General features: G+C 45.3%; 1 protein-coding gene across 4 annotated transcripts in view; it reads right to left on the minus strand.

Annotated features, from left to right (window-relative positions):
- Positions 1 to 15,073, minus strand: part of AK5 (adenylate kinase 5) — a 240,104-nt gene that overhangs the window by 10,250 nt on the left and 214,781 nt on the right. For all 4 annotated transcript variants that reach the window (XM_059075353.2, XM_067044561.1, XM_067044548.1 and 1 more), the window contains exon 13: positions 10,380 to 10,568. In XM_059075353.2, coding sequence (XP_058931336.1) covers positions 10,380 to 10,568 — 189 coding nt within the window. The remainder of the gene's footprint in view (positions 1 to 10,379; positions 10,569 to 15,073) is intronic.

The following is a 15,073-nucleotide window of genomic DNA, read 5'->3' on the forward strand; positions in this document are numbered from 1 at the left end:
GCAACCTAAGTATCCATAGACAGATGAATGGATAGAGAAGATGTGGCACATATCGACAATGGAATATTACTCAGCCATAGAAAGAAATGAAAATGAGTTATTTGTAGTGAAGTGGATGCACCTAGAGACTGTCATACAGAGTGAAGTAAGTCAGAAAGAGAAAAACAAATACTGTATGCTAACACATATATATGGAATCTAAAAAAAAAAAAAGGTTCCGAAGAACCTAGGGGCAGGACAGGAATAAAGACACAGACGTAGAGGATGGACTTGAGGACACGGGGAGGGGGAAGGGTAAGCTGGGACGAAGTGAGAGAGTGGCATGGACGTATATACACTACCAAATGTAAAGTAGATAGCTAGTGGGAAGCAGCTGCATAGCACAGGGAGATCAGCTCGGTGCTTTGTGACAACCTAGAGGGGTGGGCTAGGGAGGGTGGGAGGGAGGGAGACGCAAGAGGGAAGAGCTATGGGAACATAGGTATATGTATACCTGATTCACTTTGTTATAAAGCAGACACTAACACACCATTATAAAGGAATTATACTCCAATAAAGATGTTAAAAAAAAAAAAAAAACAGTTGGCTGGTTCAAACACTGCCCAGATGGAGTGTTTTTCCTGAATTTTCCCACACTGTTCAAAACATTGCTTGAGTTTCATTTTTCATGTATTGGCGCCATGGGGCTCCTGGGAAAAAACCAAGCTGCTATTGAGTGTTTTATGATGATTGTGTGGGTGTTTGCCACCTTTTTCGTCTTCTAACCCTGTCCACTGTCCAACCAGACAGAGCCCCACAGCACAGGGATCCCTCACAGCCAGAGGAGAGCGTGGCGCCCAGCCACGGCCTAGCCCTTCACATGCAGCACTTGCGCACGTCTCTGGACAATCATTAGATGCACTTTTCCAAAGTCGGGGTCATGGAAAAGGATGCCCCTGGGGAGTCGTCCGTTTCAGAGAATCTGGTCAGGCCACACGTTCCTCCTCACTCTCAAGGCCTTAGAAAGAAGGAGGACTACGTACACCTTTACTAAGGACAAGCTTTAGCAAAAATACAAGGATGACTCATAATCTGCACATTAATGATGGTTCTATACACAGGACTTCCCAAAGTACCAGCAGTATGTCCATTTAAAATGTTACCTGCTACTCCCTTTCCTTCTTTCTCTTCCTCTCAATTCTGTCTGTAGTTTAAATTTGACTAACAGATCTCACAGACATGAAAAAACAAACAAAAAACTGTCCTTTCTTAATGTGACTTTTCTAAAACAGATCTGGTCAGCCATGTCCCTGCTTGAAATTAGTGGTTCCCTTCATTACTTGCAGTACTTAGTTCAAACCTTCTAGGAGAGGCTAGAACTATCCAGGATACAGTAAACACTAGCCACAGGTGGCTACTGAACACTTGAAATGTGGCCAGTATAAATGAGGAATTAACTTTTTGATATTCTATAATTAAAGTGAATCTAACTTTTTTTTTTTTTTTTTTGCGGTATGCGGGCCCCTCACTGCTGTGGCCTCTCCCGCTGCGGAGCACAGGCTCCGGACGCGCAGGCCCAGCGGCCATGGCTCACGGGCCCAGCCGCTCCGCGGCACGTGGGATCCTCCCGGACCGGGACACGAACCCGTGTCTCCTGCATCGGCAGGCGGACTCTCAAACCACTGCGCCACCAGGGAAGCCCGAATCTAACTTTTAAAACTAATAGTTGACTCAATTATTGGAACATTAAAAATATATTTGAACAAGTTGGGTATGTGAAATCTACCTTTTCAACTGGAAATTTAATGAGATACAAATACCATTCTAGTATTTCTGAAGAAAATTTAGAATCTGAATTGAGATATGCTTAAATACCAGATTTTGAAGACATAGATTGAAAAAAGAATATAAAACCATCTCATTAATGATTTTTTTATATTGATTATGTGTTAAAATGATAACATTTAGGCTATATTAGGTTAAATAAAATATATTGTTCAATTAATCTCACTTGTTTCTTTTTACTTTTTTTTTGGTTAATGAAACTGCTAGGAAATTGTAAATTACCTATTTGGCCCAGATTATATCTCTGTTGGACAATGCTGGTCTAGAATATTTATTGTATGGAGGAGGAATGAAGCCTCTACTTCGCTTTTTAGTCAAGTCTTCCCCCCACTTTAATCCATCTGTGCACACTACCTCCTATGCTAGCACTACTGGTCTCCTTCTCATGTCAGAGCCTTGGTCCCCTCCCTTCCATCTGGCTCGAACTTCTGCTCATCCTTTAGGACCCAGCTCAAATGTCTGCTGCTTTCTGAAGCTGTTACCTACCTTTCCAGACCCAAGCTCTTTTGCTCCCAAAGACCTGGAACATTCTGTAAATCCTATTACTATTGATACATTTACAACCTTGCTATGGGTGCAGAGTTTCATCTGTCTCTTTTTTTCTCTGAATACCCAGCACTAACCACCCAGCATTTGGACGTTGGAGATGCCCCATAAATGTCTGCGGACTCTATCAAGGACCTTAGATGGAACAGCACCAGTTCTCTGCTGGTAGAATCCGTGGCAGTGACTACTGCAGAGGTTCTGAGTTAGGGTGGAGCCCAATGAAGGGACTGGCCTTAGCTGGGTAAAAGCAAAACCTAAACCCGCCATGTGATGAGAGCAACCACAGAGGAAGACAATCAGGAATGTGTACAGAAGAGAACGGAAGTCTGGCGTTCTCTTCTGCCTGCTGTCCTGGGAGGAAACAAGGCTGCAGTGAGCACAACTCAGTTCAGCAGGACCACAGGGGTGCAACGAATACTGTACCGAATCAAAAGCTCTTTGCGGGGATCTAGTGAAGGCCTGACAATCAGGAAGGGAGCAGGGTGGAGAGAAGAGTATTTCAAACAGACTCATAAGGAATGGGTTTCTTAAGTCTCTCAGAGACAGATGGAAGATTTATGCCTCATTTGTCAAGCGGGAGGACAGAACCTCAGGGCTCCTCTAGATCACTCTCTCCTTCATGTACCTTCCTTTCTCCTGGGCCAGCGGGCAGGAGGGAGAGTTTTCTCCAAATCCAGGTTGCTAGTAGCACTCAACCAGGGCAGGTCCCGATTGAATTAGGGAAAGCTTCAGACTCAAAACTGAGAAGTAAACTCAGCTGAGGTGGGGCATTGATTGAAGAGGCCAGGCATCCAGGGAATCCCAAAGTTTTTCTACATGTTGAAGAACTCTTCTCAGGGCAACAAGGAGAGAAAGGGAAGTGAAAATTAATGGGCTAAAAAAAAAACCCTCTGCTTAGGCCCTGAATAGACATTTTTCCAAAAAAGACATACAGTTGGCCAACAGATACATGAAAAGATGCTCAATGTCACTGATCATCAGGGAAATGTAAATCAAAACCACAGTGAGATGTCACCTCACACCTGTCAGAATGGCTATCATCAAAAAGACCACAAATAACAAGTGTTGACGAGGGTGTGGAAAAGGGAACGCTTGTGCACTGTTGGTGGGGATGTAAATCGCTGCACACACTGTGGAAAACAATATGGATGTTCCTCAAAAAATTAAAAACAGAACTGCCACATGATCCAACAATTCCACTTCTGGGTATTTACCCGAAGAAAACAAAAACACTAATTTGAAAACATATATGCATCATTATTCACAATAGCCAAGATATGGAAGCAACCTTAACATCCACCAGTAGATGAATGGATAAAGAAGATGTGGTACATAAACACAATGGAATACTACTCAGCCATAAAAAGAATGAACTCTTGCCATCTGCGACAACATAGATGGATCTAGAGCATATTCTACTAAGTGAAATAAGACAGAGAAAGACAAATACCGCATGATCTCATTTATACATGGAATCTAAGAAACAAAACAAACAAACAAAACAAAATAAAAACAGACTGATAGAGAGAAAATGGGTGGTTGTCAGAAGGGAGGGGAAGGGGGGTTCGGGAGGTTGGCCCAAATTGGTGAAGGAGATTAAGAGGTACACAATTCCAGTTATAAAATAGATAAGTCATGGGGATGTGATATACAGCCTAAGGAATACGGTCAACAATACTGTAGTAACTTGGTAAGGGGACAGATGGTTACTAGATTCATTATGGTGATCATTTTGTAATGTATTTGAATTTCAAATCACTATGTTGTACACCTGAAACTAACGTTATACTGTGGCTACTAGAAAATTTAAAATTACACATACAGCTCACATTTAATTTCCATTAGATGGCACTGGGGTAGAAGGAAGAGAGTTATGTGTTCTTGAGAAAAACAAGGAACAGGGGTACGTAAAAAATACATCAAATGTTCCTGAGTTTAAAAAAACTGTCATGCCATTGAAAATCAGTGAAAAGCAGACCTATATCTGGACTCCAGTTTTAAATTACATGGAAAAACATTAAATTTTTTTCTTTAAAGATACTACTAGTTGAAAAAAGTATACTTCCAGATCTGTGTTTGCCTTTCTTCCAGCACACTAAATGCTTCAAAACAATGGGGCAACGTTTACTGACTTGCCATAGAGAAATATTGTGACCTAAATTTTATATACAGTGAAATGGTTATTTGTGTAACAAACCACCACAGTGACATTCTCAGGTATTCGTGGAGAGATTGAACTAAAAATTAGGTCAAGAGTTATTTTAGCCAACTGAAAGAAGAATTTGAGTACAGAGAATTCAAGGTATAAAAGTAATCTGGGTTTTTCCTTGCCTTGTGCTAGACTCCTATCTTAGGAATGCACTTGGCTAAGGGCTATCAAGTGGATTTTGCATCCGGGGGGTAAAATTTGATTCAATGCTGCTTTCTGCTTCCACTCCTTTCATGGAAGTTGCAGCAACTACATTTCTCATTCTTTATCCCTCCATTCACAGGAAGTCTCCTGCCAGGTTGGATGACTACCCAGAACAATAAATGGGTACAGCTGTATTTTGGGACTTAACTAAAAATGGCTAAGCTATTTATGAAGTTGGGACACTGCAGCAGAAGAACTGTTGAACGAATAGCTTATTTTCTCCTTTACAAAAGCCAAGTTGCCAAGGAACTGGATTTTTTGCATCTGTTGAATGCATGTTTAATGAGTCATTGGCCTCTCTTTTTATGTTTTAAATTGATTAAGACTAATAAATAACCAAGGGATGGATATCATCTGTTACCAGGACCACTTCCTCTATGGCCTGGGGTTATTTCTGGGCTTATGATACTATGCAAAAAGTATATTAAAAAATCAAGAGGACCTCCCTGGTGGCGCAGTGGTTAAGAATCCACCTGCCAATGCAGGGGACACCAGTTCGAGCCCTGGTTCGGGAAGATCCCATATGCCACGGAGCAACTAAGCCTGTGCACCACAACTACTGAGCCTGCGCTCTAGAGCCCACGAACCACAACTATGAGCCCGTGTGCCACAACTACTGAAGCCCGCGCGCCTAGAGCCCATGCTCCGCAACAAGAGAATCCACTGCCATGAGAAGCCCGCGCACAGCAACGAAGAGCAGCCCCTGCTCACCGTAACTAAGGAAAGCCACGCACAGCTTGCAAGGCAACAAAGAAACAAAGCAGCCAAAAATAAATAAATAAAATAAATTTATTTTTTAAAAAATGAAGAAACACAAATGTAAGAAAATATATCAAAATGTTCATTAATGGTTATCTTTGGGTCGAAGAATTCTGGATAATTTTTATCTTTATACTCTTAAATTTTCTAGTTTCTTTTTAAAAAGAAGTTGTTACTTTTATCCTTAGCAAAAGGAGAGGTTTTAAATATCAATCTATACACTTCTGTACATGCCATTTGAGGAAGCTATTTCTGTAATTTCTCCCAGTTCACAAGATCTTCTCTTCTGGAAATTCCTTGTTCTCCCCTCAGTTTTCAGGGAAGAGTTCCAGGCAACCATGCAACCATGTTTTTATGAGTCAGGTCTTCATTCAAATGCTACCTCCTTAGAGACTTTCCAAACACCTGTCTAAAGTCCCCATCCCTAACAAGTCACTCTGTTTTGTCTTATTCATAGAGCTAATCCTATTAGCAATTATTTTATTTTCTTGTCTACTGCTCTTCTCTTTTCAGTGAGGGACTTTGCCTTGTTTATTGCTGTGTCTCCACATGTGCTGTGCACTCAATAAAACAGCCATAACAGGTGAAAAAAGCCCCACATGACCCCGCCTGCTTGGCCATAGCTGATAGGATCAGGGATTGGAACAAAACAAGGCCAATCAGAATATTTCTCTCTGGAATTTGGAGCTGTTGTGGTAACATGAACGTGGAAGCTGCACGTTTGCCATATTCTAGCTTCTGGGCCAGAGAAAGAGAAAAATCAAGATGAGAGAGAGAAGGAGGGAAAGACAGGTTTGAGGAGCCTAGGGAAGCCTGGTACCATGGGCTTCCTGGACCTGCTGCGTTTCAGCCTCGGTTCACATAACCTTACAAGTAAGCTCCGTGTTTCAGGTTAGGCCACTTAGGGTTGGTGCCTGTTACCTACAACCTCATGAATATACCTGTGGTCACCATCATGCTTTAAAAATTCATAGCCAAAATATTTGAAGGAAATAATCCAGAATGTTTGCCTCTGAGTGATGGGACTACCTAGTTTTCTATATTTTCTAAAACAAGTATGTGTTACTTTTATGATTACAAATACATGTTTGTTTTTTTGTTTTCCCTGAGAAGCATGGAGTGACAGACCTAGGGTATTCCAGGAGATCCCATTCTGTCCATGGATTTTATTCTGCTGTAAAATGACTCACCGAGTTCCCAAAGCTCATTCACACCACTGTGGCTTGGGTTTTCTTATACCCAGGCCAGTATTCTCTCTACCAGGCAACCTCTAGACAATTATTGTGCTGTTCACTTCGAAATGTCACATTCCAATTATTTCTTCAATAATAAATTCTCTCCCTCAAGGTGAAAAAAGCTTTCTCTTACAGGTCAACTCTAGTGAGTTGTGTGTGACTACCTGTATTGCTGTGTTGAGAAAGCTTCTGAGGCAGCGTCCAGACTGGGTAGGAAGGTAGTACCACAGCTGACTAATGACGTCTGCCCTGAGTGCAAGGAGGAATGGAGTGATATGGACAAAAGTTCTAATTCTTTCTTAGATGCAGTGCAAAGCTGGTGTTGTGAGAGAGGAAAATGGAAGGCCAGGGGATCCATTTGGATCACATATGCTTCTATCCCTTGGTTTATGTTACAAGAAGTTCTAACTTTATTGTATGATGATGGCATAATGAAGACGAAGAATAAGGCGGTGGCTATATAAGTTCTGCTTTGCCTTTTTATTACTTTTGTTTGAAATTTCATTGCACTTTTCCAGCTAGTTGGTAGCCCAAAGGGCTGATTATCATTAGGCAGTAAAGGTGTCAGGGGATGGATCAAGCGTAAGCATAACTGGGCAACACTGAGGTCTGAGGGAAGTGCTTTTGGAGGGTCCTCTGTTTCTGGGTTAGGTCACTGGGCAGCTCTAATTCCTAAAGAAATCTCACTGAGCTACTGATTCATCTCACTTGCATCTTGAAGTGCATTCACCACCCCCATCTAGTTTAAGAAAACTCCTTAAATGATCCAGGAGCCCACCTGGAGAGTGAGAAGCCCCGCCTTGGGCTCAATAACCAACAAGACAAGGGGTACTAAGAATCCAAAGAGCATTGCGGGAACAAGACACAGGCTGTCACTTCAAATCAGGAGGCAATTAAGCTGATGCTCAGAGACCAGGCAGGAGCCCAGAAGGCCAGAGAACACAAAGGGACAGAGACTTTCACCTCCAATGGAAACCAAGCTGGGCTGCTCTCTTGCTTCTCCTCCAGTCCCCCTCTGTGGCCCGAGCTGCTGGCAAGCCCCATGGGGCACCTGCAAAACATTGTCACCTCCTTGGGCCCCTGGGCTAGCACTAGGCCACCCTGTGCTGTCTCTACTCCAGGTGGGGGAGGAAGGCTGTTCATCTCTGCAGCTGCATGGGTGAGGACAGTCCCGGGGCAGAGACAGGGACAAAGCAGCTTCTTCAGACAGGCCCTCTGCGAGTCCTGAGGGCTGGAGCCCACGCTGTTCTGGAGTCAGGGCTGCAGTGGTTTTAAATATTTGCCAAGTGGATCATACATGTTACCTCACCACAGACCCAACAGCCAGCAGCATCTCCAAAATGCGGGGGGCGGGGAGCTGCAGAGATGAGCCGCGTGGGACGGGAAACTCCCTTTCCCATTAACTTAGATATTAAATTTCTAAGGAGGTTTCCAGAAATCAGCTTTATTTGAGAACTTGGTTAGCCCCGCATGCACATGCCAATCATTTGTGAGTGTGTAGAATTTAGGTTGGAATAATGCAGGAGAGAGGTAAAAGGGCTTTTCTGACTCTGAATTACTTAGGGACTTTTCTCACCTCTGCAAATCTTGAAAGTGGAAGGTAATTTCCATGTGTGTTCTAGGCGGCACGAAGGGTGGAAATCACCAGTCCTGGAAAGGCCTCTGCCACCTGAATTCTTAAGACCCTGCTCTTACATAGTGCACTTTTTGTTTGCTTTTTTCTAAAGATCTAGGTCTTTGTTTTATGTAGCAACCAGAGGTTGCATGAAGTACAGCAAATAGGATTCGTCTTGCTCATCAAGTCCTAGCAGTTGGAAGGAGCTGCCTGGCGCGCTGTGCTAACATCACGAGGCCACGTCTGGGTCTTGAGGAAAGCGCCACGATGCCGTAGCAGTGTCTGCTGTGGGTGCAGAAGGCGGGGATGATAGCTCTCATGTCACATACATGACATCTCTGAGTTAAATCATGGAGCACCTTTCAGATTTGACACAGGGCTAAGTGCGTAGGAGTCTGGAAAATGGACCATTAACAGGCTCAGAAGATAAGAATTCATTATCAATGGTTTTCCCCAAGGAATGGATCATGTAGCTGTCTCCGAGACAAGTTTGTTATTGATTGACTGATGTCTCCTTGTAACTTCCTGGGAAAAGCAGATAGTAGCTGTTCACTCTCTCCGCTCTGCGTCGGGTCCTCAGGCTTTGGTTCCTGGCTACTCCCCAGCCTCCCAGTGGTCTCCTGGCCTGACCTTCTTGGGACCCATTCTCCACAAGGCTGATGGAGGGAGCTTTCTAAATGGAAATGCTGACTATGTCTGTCCCCTTTGGTAGTTCCCGTCATCATCCTCAGGATAATTATTTGCTCCTATGATAGGTTCATCTTGATCTGGTCCTTGCGTGCCTCTCCACCTCCACCTCTGGTCCCTCGTTTCCTTGGCACTATGTGTCACAGCCAAGCTCCTCCTGTGTGAGGTGCTCTGCTCCCCTTACGGCACCCGCACCTCGGGCTCAGCTTCGTTGTCCACTGGTGACCTTCCTCAATGCCTTCTGTCTCCCCTCAGACCAGGTTAAAGGGCCCTTGGAACTCACTCTGTGCTCGCTTTGACCCCATATTGTGATCCCAGGTGTGTCTCTCTCCCCTACTAAACCCAAGGCTCTAGCAGGCAAGAACGGCATCTTATCACCTGCATCCAAACCACCAGGGCAGTGGATGGTCCATAGGAGGTGCTTGATACATAGTTATTCAATGAGTGAATGAATGGGGATTGGGTAGTTGTCCCAAATTTGTGAACTTAACAGGGACTCAGCATGGATTAGCGCTCGTGATCATTGAGTTGACACCACCCATTTCCTCATTGTTTCACCTCATCTGCTCTCCTGGCCCCATATGCTGCTTCTCCCAATAACACTAGTCATTGCAAGAAACTGAGGCAGCCAAGGGCCAATTGTGAACTAGGCAAAAATCTAGAAATGCAAAGTTGTTGAATTTTAGATCTAGATGAGACCTTCTGGATCCTCCTGTGCAGCTGAGGTCTGGGAGGCAGAACTTATGCCTCATCCAAGCCTCCCTCCCTTCCTCCCTCCCTCCCTCCCTCACTTCCTCCCTCCCTCCCTCCCTCCCTCCCTTCTTCCCTCCCTCCCTCCCTCCCTTCCTGCCCCCCCTCCCTCCCTCTCCCCTCCCTCTCCCTCCCTCCCCCCTCCCTCCCTCCCTCCCTCTTCTCCCTCCCTCCCTCTCCCCTCCCCCTCCCTCTCCCCTCCCCCTCCCTCCCTCCCTCCCTCTCCTTCCCTCCACTCTCCCTCCCTCCCTCTTCTCCCTCTCTCCCCGCCTCCCTCCCTCCTTCCCTCTCTCCCTCTTTCTTGGAAATAGGAAATAGGGTTTCCAGCAACCATAATGGCATCTATAAACATTGTATGGCCAGCTTTTCATGGTCCATATGATGACATACAAAAGTGAAGAGAGTAAGGGACCCATATTTTGGCCCAAATTGTGCAGCTAAATGCAGTTCTAATTCCAAGATCCCTTAACCAAAATTTCCTATTTTTTTCTCTTTTTTTGAAAAAAAAGTGGGTGGCTGATTCATTTTGGGGGGCTGTGAGGTGACTCACCTTATGTAGCTGTGTTTTCGTCTCATAGTAGGCGACCATGGGGATGGAGGCCCGGTAGTAGGTCTCAAGGCGCTTGGTGATGGCGGTTCTGTCGTCCGCGCGCGGGCTGCTCCCGCTCCTCTGGAGAAGGCGGTTGGTCATGGTGTCTGCCGAGCAGTCCATACAGATCACCAAGCGAGGGTCTCCAATCTGGGGATGGGGAGGGGGCACAACATGCTCAGAAACTCCACTCAGTGAGGTTCTGGAAAGACCTGGGATCCCTAGTTCTTTACTTCTGCTTCCTCTCAGGGGCCCAGACCTACATTGTGGCAGAGTTGGGACAGGACATCACGGCTCCTTATTTCCACGTCAGTGGCTTTCCACAGGCTGCCTCAGAGCTGTCTCTTGTCCTCAACTTTTAGGTCACCTCATGTAATGCAGGGATTGTATAGAATGCTACCCAATGCGGTCACAATCTGTCCTCCACACTAAGGGGAGGGGTGTGTGTGTGTGTGTGTGGGGGGGGGGTGTTTCCTGCTGGGATCCCTGCCTGACCTACTGAGACAAGCTAATCACCGCCTTCTTTGTCCACCACTGTATCTTACATGAGCCACCAGGAGCACAATGTGGCTGTGTCTAGACTACGTGGTGGTCAGTAGAGCATAATGGTTGAGCACACAAAGGTTCGAGTCAGGCTGCTGAGGGTCAAATCCTGGTGTGGTGACTTGTCTCCAAGATGGTCTTCATTGATTCATTACCTCCATGTACTTTAAGCTCTTCCCCCTATTGAGACATAGAGCCCATTCCTTTACCTCCTTGAATCTGAGCTGAACTGTAACTGACCAACAGAACATGGTGGAAATGATGCCACATGCTTTTATTTTTTAATTTTTATTTATTTATTTATTTTTAACACCTTTATTGGAGTATAATTGCTTTACAATGGTGTGTTAGTTTCTGCTGTATAACAAGAGTAAATCAGCTATACATATACATATGTCCCCATATCCCCTTCCTCTTGCATCTCCCTCCCACCCTCCCTCTCCCACCCCTCTAGGGGGTCACAAAGCACCGAGCTGATCTCCCTGTGCTATGTGGCTGCTTCCCACTAGCTATTTATTTTATATAAGTCCATGCCACTCTCTTACTTCGTCCCAGCTTACCCTTCCCCCTCCCTGTGTCCTCAAGTCCATTCTCTATGTCTGCGTCTTTATTCCTGTCCTGCCCCTAGGTTCTTCAGAACCATTTTTTTTCTTAGATTCCATGTATATGTGTTAGCATACGGTATTTGTTTTTCTCTTTCCGACTTACTTCACTCTGTATGACAGACTCTACGTCCATCCACCTCACTACAAATAGCTCAATTTCGTTTCTTTTTATGGCTGAGTAATATTCCATTGTATATATGTGCCACATCTTTTTTATCTATTCATATGTAGATGGACACTTAGGTTGCTTCCATATCCTGGCTATTGTAAAGTCACATGCTTTTAGAAGCAAGATCATAAGAAATTTTGCAGTTCCTGCCTGGTCAACTGCCATCTAAGATGTCCAATGACTCTGACTGCTAGGCTGAGGGGAAGCCCAAGCTAGCCACACAGAGAGGCCATGTGGACAGAGATGCCTGACCAGACCTTGGCAGTTGTAGACATCCCAGCCCCTGCTCCAGACAAGTCTACTCAGCCTTACCAACTATCTGACTGCAACTGAATAAAGGACCTCAAGTGAGAACCAGCCAGCTGAGCCCATCAACCCCCAGACCCCTATGAGAGAAAATAGCAAATTGTTTTTTTAAGTTACCTGACTTTATCATTAACTAAAAGTGTCACTCTACTTCTCTGCACCCCCAACTTTCTCATTTGTTCAATGAGGATGATCACAGAATTGCTGTGAGGATTAAATACAATCAAATAAGGTAATGTAAGTAGATTGCTTGGCATATGGAAACACTTGGTAAGTATCAGCCACTATGTTATGTCCCATATTGGGCTATGATCTCTTTGTGTGTAGGCGTTAGGAATGCTTAGCTCCTGACCCCATGTCTTGTGTATCGTAGGTAACAAAGAAATGTTTTCATGAATGAGTGATAGTGTATGATCGGTAGTGTGTCTCTCCCTATCTCCCCATCCTCCCCTTAAAGTGTTCTTTTGCTTCTGATGTCTCTCTCTGGAGGATACCAACCTTGCCTCCACTACCAATCTCAACCCTGGATCAAAAGAAATTGTTACTCTCTTCTGATCTTGCAGTGTAAACGAAAGTTTACCTCCCCACTGTGGAAAGCGCCTGGGAGGGATGGGAACAAAGTCAGGGTAGGGGAGGACTTTAACACAACACGCAGAGCCGTAAGTTGTCAGTAAGTGCTGTTCAATGATTTATCTACCCCCTCTGAAGGATGTACTTTAAGAAATAGAGTGGAAAAATTCTCCAAAATCTAGAAGAGTGAAATAAACCTCTGGAACATGTCACCTAACTCTTCTGTCTTTATTAATTGGAAGGAAAAAAAAAAGAGCATTTGAGCGGTAAGAAAGCTGGGTGAAAGTTTAGAAGACAATGACCCTTGTCCACCAGCAGAGGGCGAGCTTGGGAGGCAGCCTAGGGCTCAGTTACAGAGTTTGGCTCCTGGAGCAGTTTCCGGCCCGGGTTGTGTTTGGAGACGAGGCGATTTTTCTTACTGTGGCGGTTTCCAGGCCACTTGTGAGGACACGGACGACAATTCAGGGACTCATTCAGGTACAAACAGAGATAATGTGTGTCTGAGCAGGAGCTGGCAGTAAATGAACCGAAAAAAGTGCAGGACAGAGAGGGAGCTTCCACCTTGATTCTCAAAGTGTTGGCTGTGAACCAGCAGCACAGGCTTCGTCTGGGAGCTTGCTAGAAATGCAGATGCTCAGGCACCATCCTTGACCTGCTGACCCTGGATTTTAAGAAGATCCCAAGGTGATTCTTCACAAAATAATACCTTGAGAAGCTGCTCTCCTGCCAAGATTGGGGTTTGACCTAACCTATTTCTCCTGGAGTCAGCACTCCCTTCCTACATAAAAAGCTGTCGAGCAGCCATTCCATTTGGAAGTGGCCTGTACCACTGATTCTTTTTTTTTTTTAATTAATAGATTTTAAGTTTTAGAAGTTTTGGGTTTACAGGAAAATTGAGCTGATAGTACAGAAAGTTACCATATAATTCCCCTCCCCTGGTTTCCCCTATTATGTCTTTAGGGTGGTACATTTGTTACAATTAATGAAACAATACTGAAGCATTAACTGAAGTCCATAGTTGAAATTAAAGTTCATCCTTTGTGTTGTACATTCTATGGATTTTGACAGTTGCACCATGTCATGATCCACCATTATAGCATAATACGTAATACCTTCACCCCTCTGAAAAATCTCCTGTGCTCTTCCTATGCCTTCCTCCCTCTCTCTCCTCCCTAACCCTGGCAACTACTGACCATTTTTTTTTACTGTTTCTCTAGAATTGCCTTTCCCAGAATACCATATTGTTGAACTCATCCAGTGCGTAGCCTTTTCAGGCTGGCTTCTTTCACTTAGCAATATGCATTTAAGATTCTTCCATGTCCTTTCATGGCCTCAGAGCTCATTTCTTCCACTGATGCTTTTAACACCTAAAAGTTTTTGAAATGTTTGAGTGAAATACCATTCAATCATTTTTCAAAACGCTTTGATATATTTCTTTAGAAAGTCCCTTGGAGTAGCTCTGCCTTTTTTCCCTGGACCATGGTTAGCCTCCAACATTTTTGGCACCAGGGATGCTTTCGTGGAAGACAATTTTTCCACGGGCACATGGGGCGGAGGGGCGGGGGATGGTTCAGGTGGTAATACGAGGGATGGGGAGCCATGGGGTGCGATGGGGGGCAGTACATGAAGCTTCGCTTGTTCACCCGCCGCTCACCTCCTGCTGCGCGGCCCAGTTCCTAACAGGTTGAGGATCCGTACCAGTCGGCGTCCTGGGGGCTGGGGGATCCCTGCTCTAACATCCCGTGGAGGGGAGAACAGAGAACTCTGTCCTTGTCTGGATGAGTCAGAGAGACGTGGGGACAACTCCATGTCCCCAGCACTCCCCTGCTGGCTCCCTGGAATTCTGCCACTGCAGTGCTGGGCTCTTCATCGCCTTTGGGTATTCAGGGGACCCTTATTAGAGCACAAGTGCCCTTGGGAGGGCACTGAGATATGTAAGAACATTTCAGCAGCTGGCACACCGTGCCATCGCTCTAACCCCTGTGGGGAGGAAATGGAGGCCCACAGAGGTTAACTTGCCCCAAATCACTGAGGACTAGTTAGTGACAGTCCTGAGCCAGCTGCGTGTAACTCCACAGCCTGGTGACCTCACCCTAGTGGAGGGTGCCAGAGCCTTCAGAACGGGACTCAGGCCAGATGCCTGTTGGGCCAAGTGGAGCCAGGAGAGGAGGGTGGGGTAGTAGGAAAAGAAGTGGACGGTGTCAGAGGCCATTTAATTTTATTTTGCAGAAACTTGCTTTCGCTGCCTCTGGGGATCTAGCTGGGACCAGCGCTCACTCCAGCTGAGAGCAGCCCACCAGGATGAGGGCGTCAGCTGACTTGTGATGATGGCTTTGCCTGGAGAATTCCAGCAGGTGGAGCAGGAAGAGGTGTTTACCCTGCTCTCCTCTGCCCCACACTTTAGTTTTCTTCTGATTAAGTTAGGACACGGGTTAGGCCATATTACCAGTGGGCAGGGTCCT

Source organism: Kogia breviceps, chromosome 1, assembly GCF_026419965.1.
Source record: "Kogia breviceps isolate mKogBre1 chromosome 1, mKogBre1 haplotype 1, whole genome shotgun sequence".
NCBI classification, from domain to species: Eukaryota; Metazoa; Chordata; class Mammalia; order Artiodactyla; family Physeteridae; genus Kogia; species Kogia breviceps.